At 44.1% G+C, this 19,252-nt stretch overlaps 2 protein-coding genes across 6 annotated transcripts in view; one reads left to right on the plus strand and one right to left on the minus strand.

Annotated features, from left to right (window-relative positions):
* Positions 1-3,332, plus strand: part of SASS6 (SAS-6 centriolar assembly protein) — a 12,917-nt gene extending 9,585 nt beyond the window's left edge. For 4 of the 5 annotated variants that reach the window (XM_059478557.1, XM_059478556.1, XM_059478552.1 and 1 more), the window contains 4 exons: positions 410-532; positions 884-972; positions 1,401-1,492; positions 1,582-3,332. In XM_059478557.1, coding sequence (XP_059334540.1) covers positions 410-532; positions 884-972; positions 1,401-1,492; positions 1,582-1,670 — 393 coding nt within the window. In that variant the 3' untranslated portion in view covers positions 1,671-3,332. Of the gene's footprint in view, positions 1-409; positions 533-883; positions 973-1,400; positions 1,493-1,561 lie in introns of all 5 variants that reach the window. The other variant, XM_059478553.1, reaches the window with a different exon arrangement.
* MFSD14A (major facilitator superfamily domain containing 14A) lies at positions 3,300-17,303 on the minus strand. Its single transcript, XM_059478558.1, has 12 exons — positions 17,123-17,303; positions 11,868-11,963; positions 10,779-10,841; positions 10,087-10,214; positions 8,929-9,043; positions 7,601-7,819; positions 7,198-7,311; positions 6,670-6,741; positions 6,125-6,237; positions 5,875-5,972; positions 5,196-5,359; positions 3,300-4,635 (listed from the first exon to the last, which is right to left on the minus strand). The coding sequence occupies exons 1-12, from the start codon at positions 17,207-17,209 to the stop codon at positions 4,429-4,431; spliced, it is 1,476 nt and encodes a 491-aa protein (XP_059334541.1). The 5' UTR covers positions 17,210-17,303; the 3' UTR covers positions 3,300-4,428.
* Positions 17,304-19,252: the final 1,949 nt, after the last annotated feature.

The raw sequence follows: 19,252 nt of genomic DNA on the forward strand, positions 1-19,252 counted from the left end.
TCAGGGGCTAAGGAATGCAGCCTGCAGTCATTGTTGAACAGTGTGACTTGCTGCTTCTCACCCTGTGTTGTACAGAGCTCTGCTGTCACACTGACAACAGGAATTGATGAGCTGCTTGTTCATACAGAGAGGACTGGGTTTGTAGCTGGATACATTAATTGCTTTCATCAATGACAGGGTGTGTAGCTTATTACTAGCTGAGAATGCTTATCACATCTAGCTTTTTTAAAGTTAGGTTTTCCTTAAGTGTGTGAAGCTTGGAAAAATGATGTTTTCTTCCCATTGGAAGACTCACATAAGTGTTGGCTTTGTAATGGCAGTTAGTTGTTAATTTTGGAATTTTTAATCTCTACAGTTACTTGTAAAATTATGTTTCTCATTTATGGATGAGCTTCTATTTGTTTTACAGCCTGACCGACCATCCTTTCATAGCTCAGGACTCAGTCATCCCATTTCGCCTCTCTATGCCTTCCAGAACTTTCTGGAACCGATACACAGCAAAAATGGAAATTCCCAATGTCCAGTATCAAAGGTAGGCACTTCAGCTTTTTTGTTTGCTTAAGAATGTATTAAATTGTATTTATTTATTATTTATTTAATATAAAATTTTATTTAAATTGTATGAGATGTCAAAGCACAACATCTTGACTATTTCTCAAAGTGCTATTTACTGTATTTACTCTTAGACTCTCTGCCTTGAGCATTATGCCTGTTATTCATAGCTGATGCTTGTCTTTAGGCTGTTTCTCACAGGCTTTGCTGCACAGCAGGGCCAGTGAGGTGTAGAAACAGGAATCTCTGGGAATTTGGCTCTGTGAATGCCCTTGGGGGAGGGAACTCAGATCTGGAGTAACTCTTAACCTGCAGCTCTTTGTCTCTGCAGGTGCAGTTGAACTCACAGCTTTTGAAAGCCACTCGGTGTTCGGATGCTCGCACAGCGCCTGCAGCTGGCCATGCAGCAAACAAGGAGAAGTGAGTGTCTAAACTGCAATTTAGTATTTTTGTTATTTCAGTTTATCACTTGGTGTGTTTGGAGCTGACTAAAGGTTCTAGTGTTAGCCTGGTTCTGTGATCTACCATTCTTCATTACCATGCTCACCAATTTTGTGTTGGTTTGTTGAAGAGCTGTGCTTGCAGGAGTGGGGCCCAAGGAACAGCAGTTCAGTGTTGCTCCTGCGGACAGATCTAAGCCAAAGTTGCTGGGTCACTGAAAAAAGTTAGTTCTAGGCTGCTCTTAACCTGCTCAGTGATGGTTTAACTTTACATGGTAAAGGTCATGAAGTGCAGTAGTTGCACTTCTAGTGCAGGTTTTCCTGACCAAGTCTGTAGCTGCCCTTGTTATAATGCACTGATGACAAACTGCATTTGCTTTAAATTTTAATTTGCCTTTCTGTTTCTAGTGGTGAGCAGCTGGGCCTGGAATCAAAGTATTTGAAGAAAAAAGATGACAGCATTCCTTTACGAGGGCTCAGTCAAAACACACTTAACTCGGGTAAGTAGGAAACAGAAGGTGGTGTTTGAGATGTACCTGGAGGGCAGTGACAGCCATGGTTCAGTGCAGTGTCCTGTGCTGTTCTGCAGAGTACCTGAGGCCCTACTTGCCAGCCAAAGCACAGCCATCGCCCAGAGCTGCTGGGACACCTGCCTCAGCCTATTTTCCTGGATCATAGATGGGGTTCTTACTGTAAGAGTTCTCTTTTAACCATTGGGGGATTTTGAAATGTCCTGCAATAGTGTGTTAGTAAAGTATCAGTGTGAACTGACATAATGTTATGAGACAGTTTTCTTTGAGGAAGGGATCTTGACTGACTTGGATGATGCTTCAGGGTGCTTGAGCCTGAGGAGAGGAAGATGAAGCCTTAAGGAGCCTTAGTGGGAACAACACTGACCTCACCAGGGCTGTGCAGAATTTTTGTCGTATATTGTTGACCCTGTAAATCCTCCTAAAAACTCACCAAAGTGCTCTTTTTTATAAAAAACAGGTGCAATGTACAATCCCTGAGCGAGAACAATGACCTGAATTTCTATTTCTTGACTCCTTTCAGAGAATGGAGCACAGAACTGTGCTATGCTGTCCACTTTAGTAATGGTCAAGCTCATATGGGGGCATGACTGCCTCACTAATCTTCCCTGAAAGTTTAGTTTTAAAAACTTGCTTAATTTTGGAACCAGCTTATTTGAATTGCATACAGACTTACAAAAAATCTCATACTAAAAAAGCTAAATTATTTCACTGAAGATAGAAAATTAAAACTTAAAATTCTCAGTCTTGGTTCCCCTAACTTTTCTGTTAATCTCTCAGTATTACATTCCACAGGCCACCATGCATAAAACATTAAAAGGTGAAGTAGCCAAATAGTTAACTGTTGACAAGTGTTAACATCTTAAAGTTATTTAATTTTTATAAATCAGACTTTTAACAACTTGTAAGACTATACAGAAATTTTAGATACTCTTACATCTCTGTGGCTTGTTCTACTGTCTGGGTTCAAATGCTGGGATAGCCCTTGGGACTTGGTGTCCCCTGCAGAAGGAGCATGCGTGGACTTATGCCAGGCAGAGTGCCCTTACAATGACAATTCCTTTTGGTAAAGATACATCATTCCTTTTACCTTAGTTACTCAGGTGCACCCAGAGGATTGTACATTTCAGTGGTTTGTTTTGCTGTGTGAAATGTGTACATTTGTTTATAAATTAGCACCATGTTCATGTATAGTGTTTGGTTTTGTCATGTGTACATTTTAATGGAAATATTAAATGGTTTTTATCAAAAGCTCTGATTAGTAACTGTTTCAGGAGTAGTACTAACCAACATCTCCACGGTACTGGGATTCCCAGCTGAGGTAAGCACCAGAACAGCTCTATTTTATTTACCTTTTCCTGCAGTTTTCCATGTGCTCATTGCTCCCCAGGCCCAGCCCGCAGAGCTGCTCTCCTGCAGTCCTCGGGTGCCTGAGCCTGTGTCCATCCTGCCGTGCAGAGGAGCTGCTGGCACAGGAGAGTGGCAGCCCCTCCCAGGCCACTGCAATCCTAAGGGAGCCCTGGCCAGGCTGGCTCTGAGTCTGACTGCTTCCTTGGATCTGTGCTGGTCCTGGTCCACTGGGTCCCCAGGACACAAGGAGCAGCTGCAGGCACTGTGCTGTTATTCAGCAGGGACCCTTCCACTGTGCTCAGGGCTGCTTTAGCTAATACATACAGCTCCAGGCTGGATCACTACTCCAGATGACTTTTTCCACCTGCTGAAGTACAACACACGTGCAACTACTGAACTTCACTTAAGGTTTGAAGAGACATTCACATTATTTAAAAATTCATTAAAATATTCAACTTTATTAACAGTATATTTACATTATTTTTCCTGCTCTTGGTCAACCATGGTGAATGTTCAAAGGTAAAAAAGCATTAAGCAATAACCACAAGATGAAAACATTTTAAACCTATACAATACTTTATACACAAATTTATACAAAGGAACACTTAAATAATACAACTGGACACAAAAATATACACTTTTAGAGAAATTCACATCAGTAATTGTATAAAGCTCTCTTCTGTACTAAGGGTCCTGAAAATTTAGGACTAAAACTTTAGCTCTGTAATGCAAAAGGGTTCTTGTGACAGTCCTCAAAGGCCACTATATAGCACACGACAGATTCAAGGCTATCAGCTTATAGAGTTCAGTCTGTGTATTCAAGTTTTGAGGTCCTTGATGATTACGCAAACATCAGAAATAGAGTGGTTCAATAAACGGTACAGAGGAAAGCAGAGCTTTGGAGCCAGTAATAAAATCTGTAGGCCCAAAACACCCACTTTGTATTTCAACAAGTGTTTGATACGACCGTTTCTTCAAAAATAGAAAGAGTAAATGCACTTACATAAAAATAACTTTTACTGTTCAGCAAGCGTGCTCATGTGATTTTTATATTAGTACAAACTTAAAAAAAAACCTGCCATGTGACTTTTAAAAGAAATGATACCAATTCACCTCCCTACTTAAGTACATTTACATTAAGGCTTTGAATCAGCTGACCCAAGATTTTACAACATTAAAACGAATGGGTCCACATGGATGCCAGTCTGTCTCATTGAGACGTAGCATGACTAGAATTAAAGCTCACCACCGTAAGAAAACAGAAGGACACATGCTCATGCCTTGACTATTGTTTGTCTCTGAACTAAGAATGGAAAGTTTAGCAGTAACAGTATTTCCTGGCAAGAGACAAGTATGTAACAGTTTGTTTATAAAAGCAAGTAAGATTTTAGTTCATGGCAACATCTTTGGAGAAAGCTCCTGTTTCAGTTCCTACAGATTTCATGCAGAGAGATGCTTCTTAAGATTACCTTAAGAAATTACATTTTGATGGAGTCGGAATGTGTATCCCAGACTGCTGATGAAAGAAGAGTCCAAACGGTCTTCCTGGATTTCTGTCATACATTTGTATCTTGCAGTAATGGTTCTTTAGCTTCACCAGGAGCTTGTGGGCTGTGGGGATGGCCATGGCTGCCACAGTGTTTCTTCCAGTTGCTGGATCTTACATTTAGGTTGGTATGTTCAGGAATAAACAAGGCAACAAGTAGTGCCAACAGCACAGAGCACGCTCCAAATAAGAATGGGGGTCCAGGAATTATGGAGTTCTGAAACCAACAACGAATGTTAACAAGCCTTTCCACGCACCTTAACAGCCTACAATTGCTAATTACCCACTTTCAAGCCCTGTTGCCTGACACAGCAGTGAATACAGTGCAGGCTTTGAGAAGGAATGTGACAGAACATTACATCCTAAGATTTAGGACAAGGGAGCACATGATTCTTACTAATGCTTGCTAACTTCCTTGTCTAGTGCAAGGTCTTCCTGCTGAGTTTCCCCAAAAACTCAATTAAAAAAAAAAACCTCAGCAGAAGGACAACAAAAACCAGAAACATTCAGCACTGCTATCTGTCCATCCTTCCCTCAAGGTATTTTCCTCACAAGGGTCACAGTTGTCTATGACTGTCAGCTGTAGCTATTTGAAAATTACACTAAACTGGTGCATGCAATTAGATCAGCGAAGCAGCCCTCCCCTAGAGGGACTTAGGAACCTCTTTCTACACCCTCCATTGAAGAAAATGTACCACAGCATCAAACTGGAGAACTGATGAGCACAGGAGCCCTTCCTAACTTCTTTTGGAAGCAGTAAGTACAAAAGAAACATACCTGTTGTAAATGGTATTGTGTAACCATGCTACCCCCTGACGATGATTCGGGCATGGGCAGTTCATTCAATTCAACGTGAAATATATAGAATATAAATCCATAAAGCGCTGGTCCCAAACCATTACACAGACCTCGGATTCCTGTAATCATCCCTTGAACAACACCTGGGAAAAGTAAAATACATGTTCTCCTCTATCTGTAGTTATACATATATAATTATTTCTAATGCTTTAATTGACTTGAAACTAATGCAAGCAGGAAAGCTCTAAATGGTGTTGCACTATGGGTAGCAGTAAACAAGGGGCACAAAGAGCCTGTCATTATCATATATTTGAGTGGCAGTGCCTGCCATGCCAAGCTGGTTCAGAGGCCAGGATATGCACACTGTCTCACACAGGAGAGAGAGCACTGCATGCAACAGTGAAGAACAGTGCACTGAGTTTGCTGAATGTTTTGCAGCTGTAAGGCTTTGTTGAGTTTTCCCTCCGCAGCAGAAGTAGGTGGTACACACACAGTGCACCTTCCAAGCAGCTTGGATTTAATGTGGTGCCCTAAGCTCAGGTATCTGGGCTGCCCTGCCAAGACTCAGCCTGGCTGATGAGCACTAAGGCCAGCCCCCATTATGTCTGTCTAAACAGTATTCCTCAGCTAGAATTCCAAGAAGCAGGAGCAAACCTACCCTGCTGGTCGGCATCAGCAGTTCGTGAGACCAGGGCGCTGACCGCTGGGAAAGTGATGCTGGACATGGCAGCCACAGCGCCCGCTGCCCACATCATCCTGCAAAACACAGCCTGCAGTCACTGCTCTGGCTGAGCTCTGCCCTGGCAGTGCAGGCATGCTGGGCTGGCTCTGCTGCACTCGCACCCTTGGAGAAGGGATGCAGTGCACACCAGCCCTGCATCGGTCCAAGCAAAGGGAAATGTGCATACCATGGCTCTGACCCGAAGCCGTACCAGGCCAGCTGCAGTATTTGGAACCCCAGGCCCAGCAGGATGGTGTTCTTATTTCCAATGGACCGCATCAGCAAACTCAACACTATTGTCTAACAGACAGGGCAAAAGTAAAATGTCAGAAATACAACATTCTTAAAGGTTAAACACAAGTAAGCTGATGAGTTAATGAATTAAAAAAACAACACCTGGAAACATTTTATTCTCAAAGTCAAATACATGTAGAAATATTATTTTAAATTAGTGTTCTTCAAAAGCAGTATTTGCATTTAGCAAGTTACATGATTAAACCATCATCCCTCTTTGATGCACAAAGGATTTAGTTTTCCCTTAATGAACCAAACACTTGTTGTCAAGTGTTTTCATCTAAGTTAGAGTCTTAACCAATTTCTAGAGATCTAGAAAAAAACAAACACAGAAAAGCTGAGTTACATTTATGGAAGGAACCACAGTGTTCTCCATTCTCCACAGTGCTTCCTTCTTTTCAGCTTGCCAAGTCAGTGACACACAGAGCAATAACTCACCTGTGCAATAATGGAAAGAATCCCAAGAACTGCTATAAATGCTGCAACACTTTCAGATGAAAATCCCATTATCTATATTAAAAAAAAGGCAATTTGATTATTAACCATAAACCATGTATCATGATGTCACAAGCCCCAGTGAGGGAACACACAATGCAGAAGACCAGTATTATTCAGTTCCTTGTCTTTTCCATTACATCAAACAAATAAATAAAAATAAAGGGGCATAAATAGAAAACAATTAAATTGTTCCTTCAAAAAATAACACCAGTTTAACATTTTGAACCTCATAGTCCAAGAATAATGCAAATAATTGCAAAATACAGGAAATTGCTTTATAACTCATTCATCACTTTCCTCTCTTTTTGCATGTCTAAAAGAAACAGAACAACAACTTACATCAGTTGCTGGGAGCTTCTAAATTACATGAGTTATCTTTATTTTCCATATTAGTTCAGTAATACTGAAAACTTTCTTAAGTCTTGTAAATTTACTTTGGTTCGAATTCATACCAAAATGTTACATTACCTGTCTGAGGTATAGGAAGAAGCTGGAATATTGTCCTGCCTCTGGGAGGTAGGAAAGAAAGACTGTTATGCAGATTAGCAGCACAATGGAGTCCTGGCCGACTTTCTTCAGGGACTACGGCAAGAAAAAAGAATTACTAAACATTCCACCTTTATTTCCAGAAAGCATCCCTAGCTGGGCTCTGAAAAGCCTGACAATTAATGAAGTTGTTATGCAGCATCACCAAAGATCTTTCTGTATGTTTAGCAAGATTGTCAGCAAAAGGGTCAGCAGTGAAGCAAGGTCAAGCTTGAAGGAATTGAAGGCTTTCTGTTGCAAGCCTGAACTATTGTAAATTCCATCTCTTGCCTGCGTCCAAAGCTCAGTATCTACAAATAAAATCTTCCCAATTTAAGTAGCTTACTGCAAAGGGGTCAGCCTGTTCCCATGAAATGGGTGCTCCCCAGGACGCTGGCCTCATCTTCTCTGGCAGCGATTCCGGCACAGCCACCAGGATGAAGCAAATGTCCAGCAAGGCGATTGCTGTAGCCAGCACCACCACCAGGCTGTCACCATACGCTCGGCCAAGGTAGGCACCGATAGCAGGGCTGGTGACCAGACTTGCTGCAAAAGTTGCTGAAACCTGAAATAAATAACAGCTGGTAAGATTTGCAGTGAGACAAGTCAGTAGTGTTATTACCCACATTTCCTCCTTATCAGAAGCGTAACCATTAGTATCACACAGTGATTAAAAGTAACCTTTTCCCTATGCCTATGTGGGAGCAGCTGTGCATTTCAGACAATCACAATTTTTTAAGAAAGATTTTCTGATAACTGGACAGCAATGTGAAGCTCACAGCACTCTTGCATGTACTGACATCATTAGGTTTAATTAACTGTAGATTCTGCTGATACCTCTGGGAAGCAATGAGCTGTATTTAATGTTCATATTAGTGAAATAGGCAATGCCTGTTAAACAAAAAAAAAAGCACGTGTATAAAGGGTATATTAAACGCAATATGCTGGTTAATCCAACTCAGTAGTTGTCAGTTAATTGGCTGGCCTTGTGAAAGATATTAACTTAAAAACTGAAAGAACTTTCTCAACATCTCAATCCCTGATGTGTACAGGCACCAATAAACTATTTCATTCTATATCCATTGCTTTCAGCTTTTCCTGCTGAATGGTAATGGATTCTGTAACTTAAACACAACAAATGATTTTGCTAATCCATAATAACATGAGGCTGTCAAGGCTCCTAGGACTCGGCAGGTTGTCAGGAGATAAGAGACAAACAGAGATAACAGAGTTGTAAGAACTTCAACCAGACAAGTAACTCAGCTATGTTTGTTCTGAACTGCAGCTCAGAAGGGGAGACACAGGCAGGGGCAGTCCAGTATCACACAATGGCAGTTCCAGAACAAAAGGTGAGACTTCTGAAACAATGACAGAGTAGTAGCAGAGTGGGCAACAATACAAAAAGAACTAAAGCTCCTCAAATTACACTGTTAAGGCTGATAGCAGCCCTTAAAACAGGCATGACAGTTTTTGACAAGGCCACATTTTGTTTCATTTAGAAGCAGAATATTCAAGAGATAGAGACTGGATGACAGGAACAATTAAACAGGAAAAACTGACTCCAAATTAAAATCAACTTGCCACAGAAGAAACAAAGCCACAGCTTTGAAAAGCATTACAAACTGAAGGGCTTACTACTGAATATCATAGGAAAAGAGCCCAAACAATACATACCAAACCATAGGCCATGCTCCTCTCATGTTCTTGGGTTATGTCTGCTACATATGCAAAAACTACAGAAAACGTCACTGCAAAAACTCCAGACACAGAGATTACAGCGAAGTACCACCTAAGAACATGATAAAAAAAATTAGAACAACTAAACAGAAACAAACAGTCTATTCAATCCAAGTGCAGTTAAACAGTAAATCACCTTGTCCAACCTATCTTGACAATTTATTGAGATAATCTTGGATAAAGCCAATGTCACTGTGTCTTGATAGAATTGTGTAACACGTGCACCAAGTACAAGCAGCACGATTTTGTAACATCTACAAAAAGTTGCTGTGATTAAGTGCTACTGAGAAACAAGGGGCTCAGCTAATAAACTTAACTGGTCTAGGACGCAAAGCAAATTAAAAACCTCAGTGTTTTGAGAACTTGGTCATTGAAAGGCCTCCACATTAGCCATATCTGTATGCTGTAGACACTAGCACTGGGCATTGGAAACCTTAGTGAACACTTAGAAAACAAGCTCCTTCTGAAGAGGGATGAGCAGCCTGTGTGACAGAGAGCAAACGGGAAAGGCTGATGGAGGTGCCTGGTGCCCGTGTCAGTGCAGGCTCCACCCTCAGGAAAGCATGGCTCAGGAGCAAGCCCAGGGCTCTGACTCCTGCCCTACCTGGGCAGTGTTCCAGCCAGTTACCAGGTCAGCAGGGTGCACACAGCATGAAGCTGGTCGATTTTAGAACTTGAGAAACGAAAGTGTAAAAGTGCTGCAACACTGTACCTTACAAATGGTTACCCCATGCACCCACATTGGGTAAGGTTTTGATTTCAGTGTCGCTGGCTGGCAGCTGAGTGAGAACTATGGCCACCATCCAGACCCACACAGTTCACTGGACAGTGCTCTCCAGCTCTGGCAGCTGTGCTGGGTGTAGGGCTTACAGCACACAGATCCAAATCAGCAGCTACTGAAATTCTGACCAAGGCCTTTGGCCTTATGGCAGCTGCTTCAGGTTGACTGTACTCCCAAGCTTTGCACAGACATAATACAAAAGCCTCAACCTTCCTTGATGCACAAAAGAACATTTTATCACAATGCTACACACACAAGCACTGATAGCAACCTTGAAAAACAACAGCCAATCTGGCATGAAACAATTTACTAACCACGGGCTGATCTTCATGAGTGGTATTGGTGCACAGGTGAAAAACACTGTTAGCAGCAAGAAGGACTTCCGTCCCCACACATCAGACAGGGCACCTATGAGTGGGGCACTGAGGAACGACAGCAAGCCCTGATGGAACAAAACATGTGAAGTCAGAACTGAGAGCTCAGACTTGGGGTAGCTGACCACAGCACAGCCTGAGAGCAGCCTGGGCTCTGGTTCCATTCAAGCCAATGGCTACAGTGCAATGCACCAGAGGCAATGTGGCCTCACTGATCTTCTATCCCACGTCTGACCACATAAAACTCGAGATCTGTCATCTCAGAGCTACACAAAATTCAAAATGCAGATGATCCAGTCATACAAGCAGTTTCATGAGCTGTGCTTTATAGTCTACTGGAGCAAACTCCAAGTGAAAAATTACCCACTTTCAGCACCACATGCATCATTTGGGATTAAGGAACCACCTTTTTATTTGCTGAACCCAAACAGTAGATACAGACCAGGCAATACCCTACTAAAAGTAAAAAGAGGCACATTTGCACTTTCAGCAGTTATTTATTCCCATTTTATTCATGCTGTGAAAGCCATATTGAAAAACCTCTTGACTGTTTCTCTCAGTTGGCATTTATTTCTACATTCCTCCCACCATTCACTTTAAATTGTACTTGTGATTAACTTCTGTCAACTTACCTTTACTCCTTGAATTAGACCATTCATTAGAAATGTATGTTTTGGGAAGGTTTCATGCAAAACCTGGAGAGGAAACATGAATACAGTCATTTACACAATATGAACTACAAATACTGCTCATGATACATCCAACTTTATGATGCACAGCAGTTTTTTTTTATTTTTCATAGAATACAGAGGAAAAATAGAAGAAAAAAGGGCAAACCACAAATAATGTGACTAGTTTTTAATTTGCATGGAAGCCATTTTGATATTTCAGCGCCTGAAATATAAATAAACACAGAGAACCTAGAAAATGATCTCTGACCAGATTCTCCAAATGCTACTGTGTCATCTGTTGAGCACGGAGGAAAAACAGAGGAGAGATGTCCTCATCCTGAAGTGGCTCTCAGTTTGGTAAGCAGAATCCAGAAATGCAGCTGTCTCAGTCTGATTTGTGTTTAGATGAGAGGGATTCTATTCAGTGATGATGTGCAGTTCATACCCCAGACACTGCTGATGGGTAACATCAGCTCTCAGAGCAGCACCAAGACTGCTTTTAAAGTGGAGCTGGCTTGGGAGATTTTTAAGCCTTCACTCCTTTCAATCTGTCATCATTTATCACTCATAAATTAAATCCAAATTAAAAGCAACCAACTAGATGAGAAAGTACCTTGATACAAACACATTGGTATGGCTGTTTCACTCATCATGGGGATGCTTTGACTGATGTAACAGACTGGTGTAACTGGTTACCACATTTCAAGTATATTTTTGTCCTTACATTTGTAATATGCCAATATTTTATGGTATCTTGAAAGGAAAGATAATTTCATTACCACCTTACTGGTTTCAATCAGAAACTATTTACATGTAAGCTTGAGTGTTAGCAGACTTGCATGCAAATAGCTGTGCTACACCATTACTCTGCTATAATGAAATAAATGAAATTTCTGATACCATCTAAAAATACAGAACTTTTAACTTGCACTACAGAGCAGCTCAGTGATATGTAATTTTCATTTCACGCAATTTAGAAGATGCTCAGTGCCTTTGCAGTAATTGTCCCACCTCCCAAACAGTGAGAAAAAGCTCCTAAGGATCACCTACCACTAAAGTGGGAGCTGTCAGGAGTCCCCAGGCAAAAAACTCCAAGAAGATCACGATAACAGCATGGTAGACACTGGGTGAACCTATTCCTTGAGGCTGAAATAAGAGAAAAGACAGGTGATTAAAACATCTGATCATCTATTAAGAGTCATGAGAAATGCATTTGAACACTATAAACAGAACAATTAACAATGAAACAGGATTCAAAACTTGGGAATAGTTACCCAACTAACTGGTATGGAATAAGCCTCCTTTTTTTAACCCTTTGAGGCGAATGGCCTGAAGTGTCCTACTCTTACTGTGCAGAATCCTTCAGTGCCATCTCAAAAATATAAACCACTTACACTGCCAGTTCAGGAAACAAGGATGTTACAGGGAAGAGACTCTTCTTCAGACAACTAGTTAGTTTTCCTTAGAAGTGCTTAAGTGTACACATGGACACAAAGCCACATGGAATCCAGTTTCAGTGCTCACACTCAGCTATCCCAAGTCTCACCACCCAGCCTATCAAACAGCTCTTCTGTTACTGAAAGGCACCACTGCTCCATACAAAACATAGCTCTAAACCAGGAGAGAAACTAAAATCATCAACACCAGAAGCAAATCTGAGGAACAGCACTGATCACTTCCCAAATACTGAGTGCAGGCCTATCAGTTACAGTGTGCTTCAAATGCAGGAAGAGATGCAGATAAAAGATTTGACAAAAGAAACTTGAAATTCTCAGTGATTAGGTAGAATCAGAAGCAGCTTTTGAAGAGAACAAAAAGAGAATGGGTGGGAAAACCTGCTCATCTTGTAGACTCTGTAAATGCTGTCAAACAACATGCCACAGTTCAACATTTGCAAATTAAGGATAGGGTTCACTAATTATTCTCATATGAAAGCAGCATGAATAACTCCTCAGAAATTTCATACATGTTCTTTCACTTGGAAGCGCTGCCTTAACATCTGCTTTGCTGCTTTTGTGCAAAGGTGAGTTACTAACAGCGTGGCCCTGATGTGATCAGACCTGGCATTTACACTGAGCACACACACAGGCTAAGGACCTCAGCTGCCTCCCAAGAAGGCTCACTGGGATTTTACCAATCCCAGTGTGTAAGTAGCTCATGGAGAAGTAAATACAAGAGCCAGACTCTTCTCAGAAGTGTCAGTGACAGGACTGCAGGCATATACTGAAATACAAGGAATTATACTTGAACCTCAGAAAAGCAACCCTTCCTGAAAAAGGCTAATCAGTGAAGTGTGGAGCTGCCAACCTCCAAACCCCACCAGACACAGCCCTGAGCAAACTGCTCCAGCTGACCCTATCTGGGGTAAGAGACTGGGGCAGTTGGATTAGTGATGTTGGAGGTGCCTTCCAGCCTCAAATACTACACAATTTTAAGTTGCAGTTAGGTAATACTTCCAATATTTCCAACATAGAAAAATGTAGGAAATAAATACAGAGAACCTCACTGCCTACTCACTCCTATTGCTAAATAAGATCATAAGATAATTTTTAATTAATCAATATGATAATTTTCAAAAGTAACCATAACAGTCTGTAAAAGGTGAAATACAAAAGCAGCTCAGCACTGTGCTATTTTTCTTTCCCAAGGCCTCTTCAGTAAATAGAGATACACCATACCGATATTTCTGCTGTTTTTTCTGCCCACTCTCCCAAGGATGTAAATTAACAGTCTTTGTAGGTATAGAGAGTGGCTATAATTATCCTCTCTTCCCACAATTCCTCTCCCTTTCCACCCACAATCCTTATTTTAGCTTTGGGTTAAAAATTCATCCAGCTCTGCACAAACTGCAGTATCAATGTTAGCTGTTTGACTCAGTCTCATGAAATCAGGTTCACTCTGATAGATCCCTGTCATGTTGCTGGCTGGTGACCCCCCAGGCCTGGCAGACAGTGAGGGAGGTGTCCCAAACCGTCCCAGCCCTCCCAGCGTGGGGGTCAGGGCACCCCATTCCCAGCAAACACCAGCGACTCCATCTGTGCCCAGCTCCGGGCAGCTCCAAGAGCACCGGCACCAAGGCAAACAGCAGCACAAAGGCAGTGGCTGCTGCTGCCCTGAGAGCCTCAGCTGGCTCACTGCTGCCCCTGCCATGGCACCCAGCTGGGAGCAATCCCACAGAGCTTCCCAACACGCTGACAGTAACAAGCACAAGTGACACTTAGATCACTATGGTGCAACTTCCCCGCTTTCCTGTTGCTAGTGCTCACTTATCTCAGGTACTGTTATTTGTTCTTATCTATTAAAAAAGATAAGAAGTCATTCAGTCCCATTGAGATCCCCACCTCTACATTCATTTTTAAAGGTGGTGGCAACTATCAGCAGCAGGGGTGCTTCTGAGGCGAGAGGGCACGGGGAGGATAAGCAGTTACAGTGCAGTGTATCAAGATCCATTGCAAGCACTCAGTCCCCAAGGTCTCAGTGGCAGCCTGAGGCTCTCAGAGCCCACGGTGCAGTGCAGCTGCTGGGTGCCCAGCCCTGCTGTACCCCTCAAACCTCCCCTGTACTCTCCTAACGGGCCAGCACAGTGCAGTGCAATGGCACAAGTGCAACCGAAGCAGAAGGCCCCAGACTGGAAAGAAAAGATGCAGAGTCCTTGTGAGAACAAGCTGGAACTGAGATGTTCCCATCACAGTAACAGCAACCCTCCTGTGTCACCTGCAGCCAGAGCAGAGCACATCTGTGCCTGGCTAACCCTGCTGCACAAACAGGGCTCCAAGAATGCCTCTTCCTCTGGTTAGAGAGGAGATGCCTTTAATCAAACACTTTGTACTGTCACTCATGCCACTGATAAAAAGTGTACATGCCAGGCAAGCCCCAGAACACACATCTGACAACAACAGAATAACCATAAAAGCAACAGAGGTATTGTGCGTAAGACCACAGCTGCTGCTCCTCTGCTGGAAAGGAAAAAAGTACCAAATGAAGTCCTAATCTCTAGTTCATTTCATGCCTGCTTCAAAAATGCATCATTGTACACAAGATGAATACATAAAGGAAGGAAAAATTTAAATTGTTGGGGAAAAAGAAGTGTTGAAACAGAAGTTGTGGCTGCCCCACCCCTGAAGTGCTCAGTGGCAGGCCAGGTGGGATTTTGAGCAGCCTGGTCTATGGGAGGTGTCCTTGCCCATGGCAGGGGGTTGGAAATAGATGATCCTTAAAAGTCTCTTCCAACCCAAACCATTTGTGATTCCATGAAACCACATCACTGGTGTTACTGCCTCTCCTTTGGTGAAATCTGACAACACACACTTGAGTACAACACACCATTACACATTCTTTCTGTGACACAGCTACTAAAGCTGCAAACAGAAAAACACAAAAATATCACCAAGCAGCAACCCAAGCTCCTGCACCACCCACTCTTTTGTCACGGAGACCCAGCAGAAACTGCAGTGGGAAGAGAGGCTTTGCAGAAACAATGGGTGGGTTTTCCTTTCTGCTTGTTTGGGGGTTTTTTTGGTTTCCAATCAGAAACTCTTTCTGCCTGTGCCACTGCCTCATTAACCATCTGTACATTACCCATTCTGGCTCACACAATTTGGTCTGATGTCAAACAGCTCCAAAACAAACCAATCAGGCTGGAAAGTTTGCACCAAGATGCTTGATTAATGACTGGTTTGCCAGTGGCAAACACTGAAGACATGGGGGCCATTTCCAGGAACCTGTTTCCCACAATGTCACACACCACACTGGGTAACAAATGAAGCAGCTGAGGACACTGAAGTCCAGCTTAACATTCCAGCAAATATTAAAAAATTCCACACACTAAGTTTCTGCTGTCGCTATAAAGAACACTCTTATATCAAACATCATAACTTAAAAATATGTATTTAAGACAAATATTTTCCCAAACATTTATTTGAAGGCAGAAAGTATCACAAGTGGAAGATTTTGTTGCCTAACAACAATCTACATACCTTCATGTAATGTTTATGGCTCATTTTTACGTGATTTCCAAAAATTAGATTAGTACAGAACTCATGGGAGTTGGCACTCAGCTTTTGAAACTGGAGGCACTGAATGATGTACTGAAAGTATCACGGAATGCAGTTATTGTAACATACTTTCTCCTCTCTGGGCAAAAGGAAATTAAAGTTGAGCGGTTAGGGACGCTTGGAACCACACTGTATCTTAATCAATGATACTCCCAGAGAAATTATGGAGCACCATGTGCACTGAGTGACATTTACTCTGCTTGTACTACTCAACATAAAAAATACTTGCATTTAACCTCTGTACAAGGTAATCTCATACATTTCTATCTTTAAAAACAGCAGAAACACATCCAGGAAAACACCAACAACCAATACCAGAATTAATTTTGACTTCAGTAATCCAGCCAGTTGGCCACTTCGATGAACAAGTACAGTGACTCTCACACCTATCTCTTCTCCATTATTGTTCCAAAAAGACAAACTGAAGTCTGTGAAGACGTCTCTTGATTTGAAATAAAGCCAATGTATTTAGAACAGGCACATCGAAGCTACATAGTGTTACAAAGTGGAAAAAATCCAGGGGCAATGATACATTGGAAGTAATGGCACCCATCAATGCAAAAAAAAACAAACCTACAAAAAACCTACAAAAAAACCAAAAAACACACCCAAACCAGCTCCAAGCTCCAGCAGCCAAAACACTTAACAACTTCCTTTCTTCTTCGAATTTATGTATTTACGAGGAAGCAAAACAGTGGTAAGAACCACAAAGCCTCTCTCCCAGGCGCCCTTTGCGGAACCGCTCAGGCGCTGGTGTCAGTCCCGCTCTCGGTTCTGTCTGCCAGGGGCACCGCGGGCACAGCGCTCCGTGCCCCGCAGCCGCCGCTCAGGGGAGCCGCGCTCGGCGCGGGTGGGCTCGGCCATGCCCCGCTCACCTCGGCCGGCCCTAACGACCCGCCGTGCCCCGGGCCCGGCACCTGAGGCCGCAGTCGCTCCCAGACCCCAAACCCGGCCCACACGAGGCACGAACTGCGCTTACGGGCGGAGCAAAGCGGCCCGACGCGCTCACAGGTGTTCTGGGGCAGCCGCCCCGCGAACACCGGCCCGAGCTGCCGTGCGCGGCCATCGGGGCTGCGGCGGCCGTGAGGGCACCGCCATCGACACAGGCGCGGCCGCCCGAGGCCCGCGGGCCCACCGACCCCCGCCGGACCGGGCCCTGCCCGTCCGGGGCCGGCCCCGCACCGCCACGCAGCCCGGGGTCCGCCGCCGCCGCCAGCCGTCCCCCGGGCCGTCCCGCGCCCCCGGCCTCACCGTCCCGCCGTCTTTAATGATGATCTTCTTGGCCAGCATGATGCTGCGGTTCACGGCGCGCTTCTTCTTCTTCCCCGCCTGGGTCATTTTACCATCGCACCCCGGGGGCGGCACCAGCGGCCCCTCCCGGCTCCCTTCGGGCCTCGGCTCCCTCCGTCCCTCCGGCGCGGCCGCCGCCACCCCTCACGCGCCCGCCGCCATCTTGCGCAGCCCCACCGCGCGCGCAGCTGGCGCTGCGCATCACGCGATCGCGCCATTGGCCGCGCGCCGGTCACGTGTGCGGGGCGCTCCCCCCGCCCTGGGAAGTGCGGGCGGAGCCGGGACAGCGGGGCCACCGCCGGGAAGTGCGGGCCGAGCCGGGAGAGCAGCGCCAGGAAGTGTGGGCCGAGCCGGGACAGCGGGGCCACCGCCGGGAAGTGCGGGGCTGAGCCGGGAGAGCAGCGCCAGGAAGTGCGGGCCGAGCCGGGCAGCGGCGCCGCTGGGCGGCCCCCACAGCCTCCGCCACTCGGCACCCCCAGCCTGACAACGCCACGGGCTAAAGCACCGAGCGCGGCCCCGAGGGAACCTCAGGTTCTCATCCGGTCCCCCCAAGCATCACCCGTCCCTCCCGAATCGAAACACCCGGCCCCGCTTCCTCCCTCCTGGAGCTGCTGAGGCGCCCGGGAAAAAGGACCAAAGGAAGGCAGTTAGTACGGGATATACCTGACAGTTCTAGAGCCAGAGTACACAAACAGAGATCATCCACAATAATGATCCAGCTTGGAGACAGATACTCTTCTTTCTTACTATCAAGCTTTAAACTTAGCTTATGAAAGCTCTAACACCTTCAAAAGGGCAGGTCATCCCAGTTCTGCTTCACCACAGCGCCTGCAAGTAACAAGATAACAGGATCAGCTTCCCCATAGCAGCGTGCCCATTAGTGGAGAGAATCTTTTAGAAACATGTTGCTGGCATTATTGGGTTTTCTGTGGCTTATAAATTCATCCGCTGTTGATGACTGGCATCACTAAGGAGCTACAACTGTCCATTACATACCATTACATTCATGATACAGACACAAGTTTCCATGGCTGTATCCATGTATCAGTCTGTTCTCTGTGCTCTTACTCCTCCATCTTTCAGTCCTCTTGCTGCTTATCTCCATCTCCCCAGCTCCTGTGACATCCCTCTTTCCCCCAAAACCTCAGCTGCGCAGGAACAGCTTTTTGTCCCTACCAACAGTGGAACTTATCCCTGAGGTAGAGCGGCACCGCAGCTCCCACCACGTTAGCAAACGGGTGTCAATCACTCACCACTTAGGATCGTGGGGACTTGGGTTAAACCCTTAGCCTTAAGCACCCCTTATCTCATCATAATGCACCTTTTAAGGAATTTAGAACTCACCGATGCACAGCCCGACTCAGACCAATGGATCTAGACAAAGACAAGCCAACTCCAGCTCACGAAACCTAGTGTGTCCAGAGGGTCTGGGATGTTTGCTATTATCAGTCATTTGTTACAAGTATCAGGGTGTCACATGAAGTATTTGACAATTCTGTCCCACTTCTACTTGAAAAGGAGAGGGGTCCGAAGATGCTGGCATAGTTTCAAGTCCATTCCTCAGAGGGCTGTTTGATTTTGGTGGGAAAGTCACACACAGACATGGAGGTGACATGTAAGGGATTCACCTCAAAAGTCAACACAACTACAACATCAGCAAAGTAATTTGGTAACTAGGCTGACAAGATGGTTTTCTATCCACACCTTCATATTAGACCAACACCTGTTATTGATGTCAAAATGCATTTAAGTATCAAGTTTGCTCATGTAGACAGAGCAGATGATTCAAATAATGAGAATGTAAATAAACTCAAATAATGAGAATGTAGAATACATTTACTGTTGCTGCCATGAAATTCAGCCAGCTACATGTCTTCAAATATTAAACTCCACTCACCTACAAAAGTCCCAACATAATCTGCTCTAACATTATTTAATTTATATATTAACATAACATTAACCTTCATATTTAACATTATTAACACAGACTCCTGAGAAACAAGAACTGTCTGTAATGTCTAAACACCCACAGTGTTCAACCCTCTCTACTAAGTAAATACTACTACCTGCTAGCTGTAGAAGTCATTACCA

This window comes from Ammospiza nelsoni, chromosome 9, assembly GCF_027579445.1.
Source record: "Ammospiza nelsoni isolate bAmmNel1 chromosome 9, bAmmNel1.pri, whole genome shotgun sequence".
NCBI classification, from domain to species: Eukaryota; Metazoa; Chordata; class Aves; order Passeriformes; family Passerellidae; genus Ammospiza; species Ammospiza nelsoni.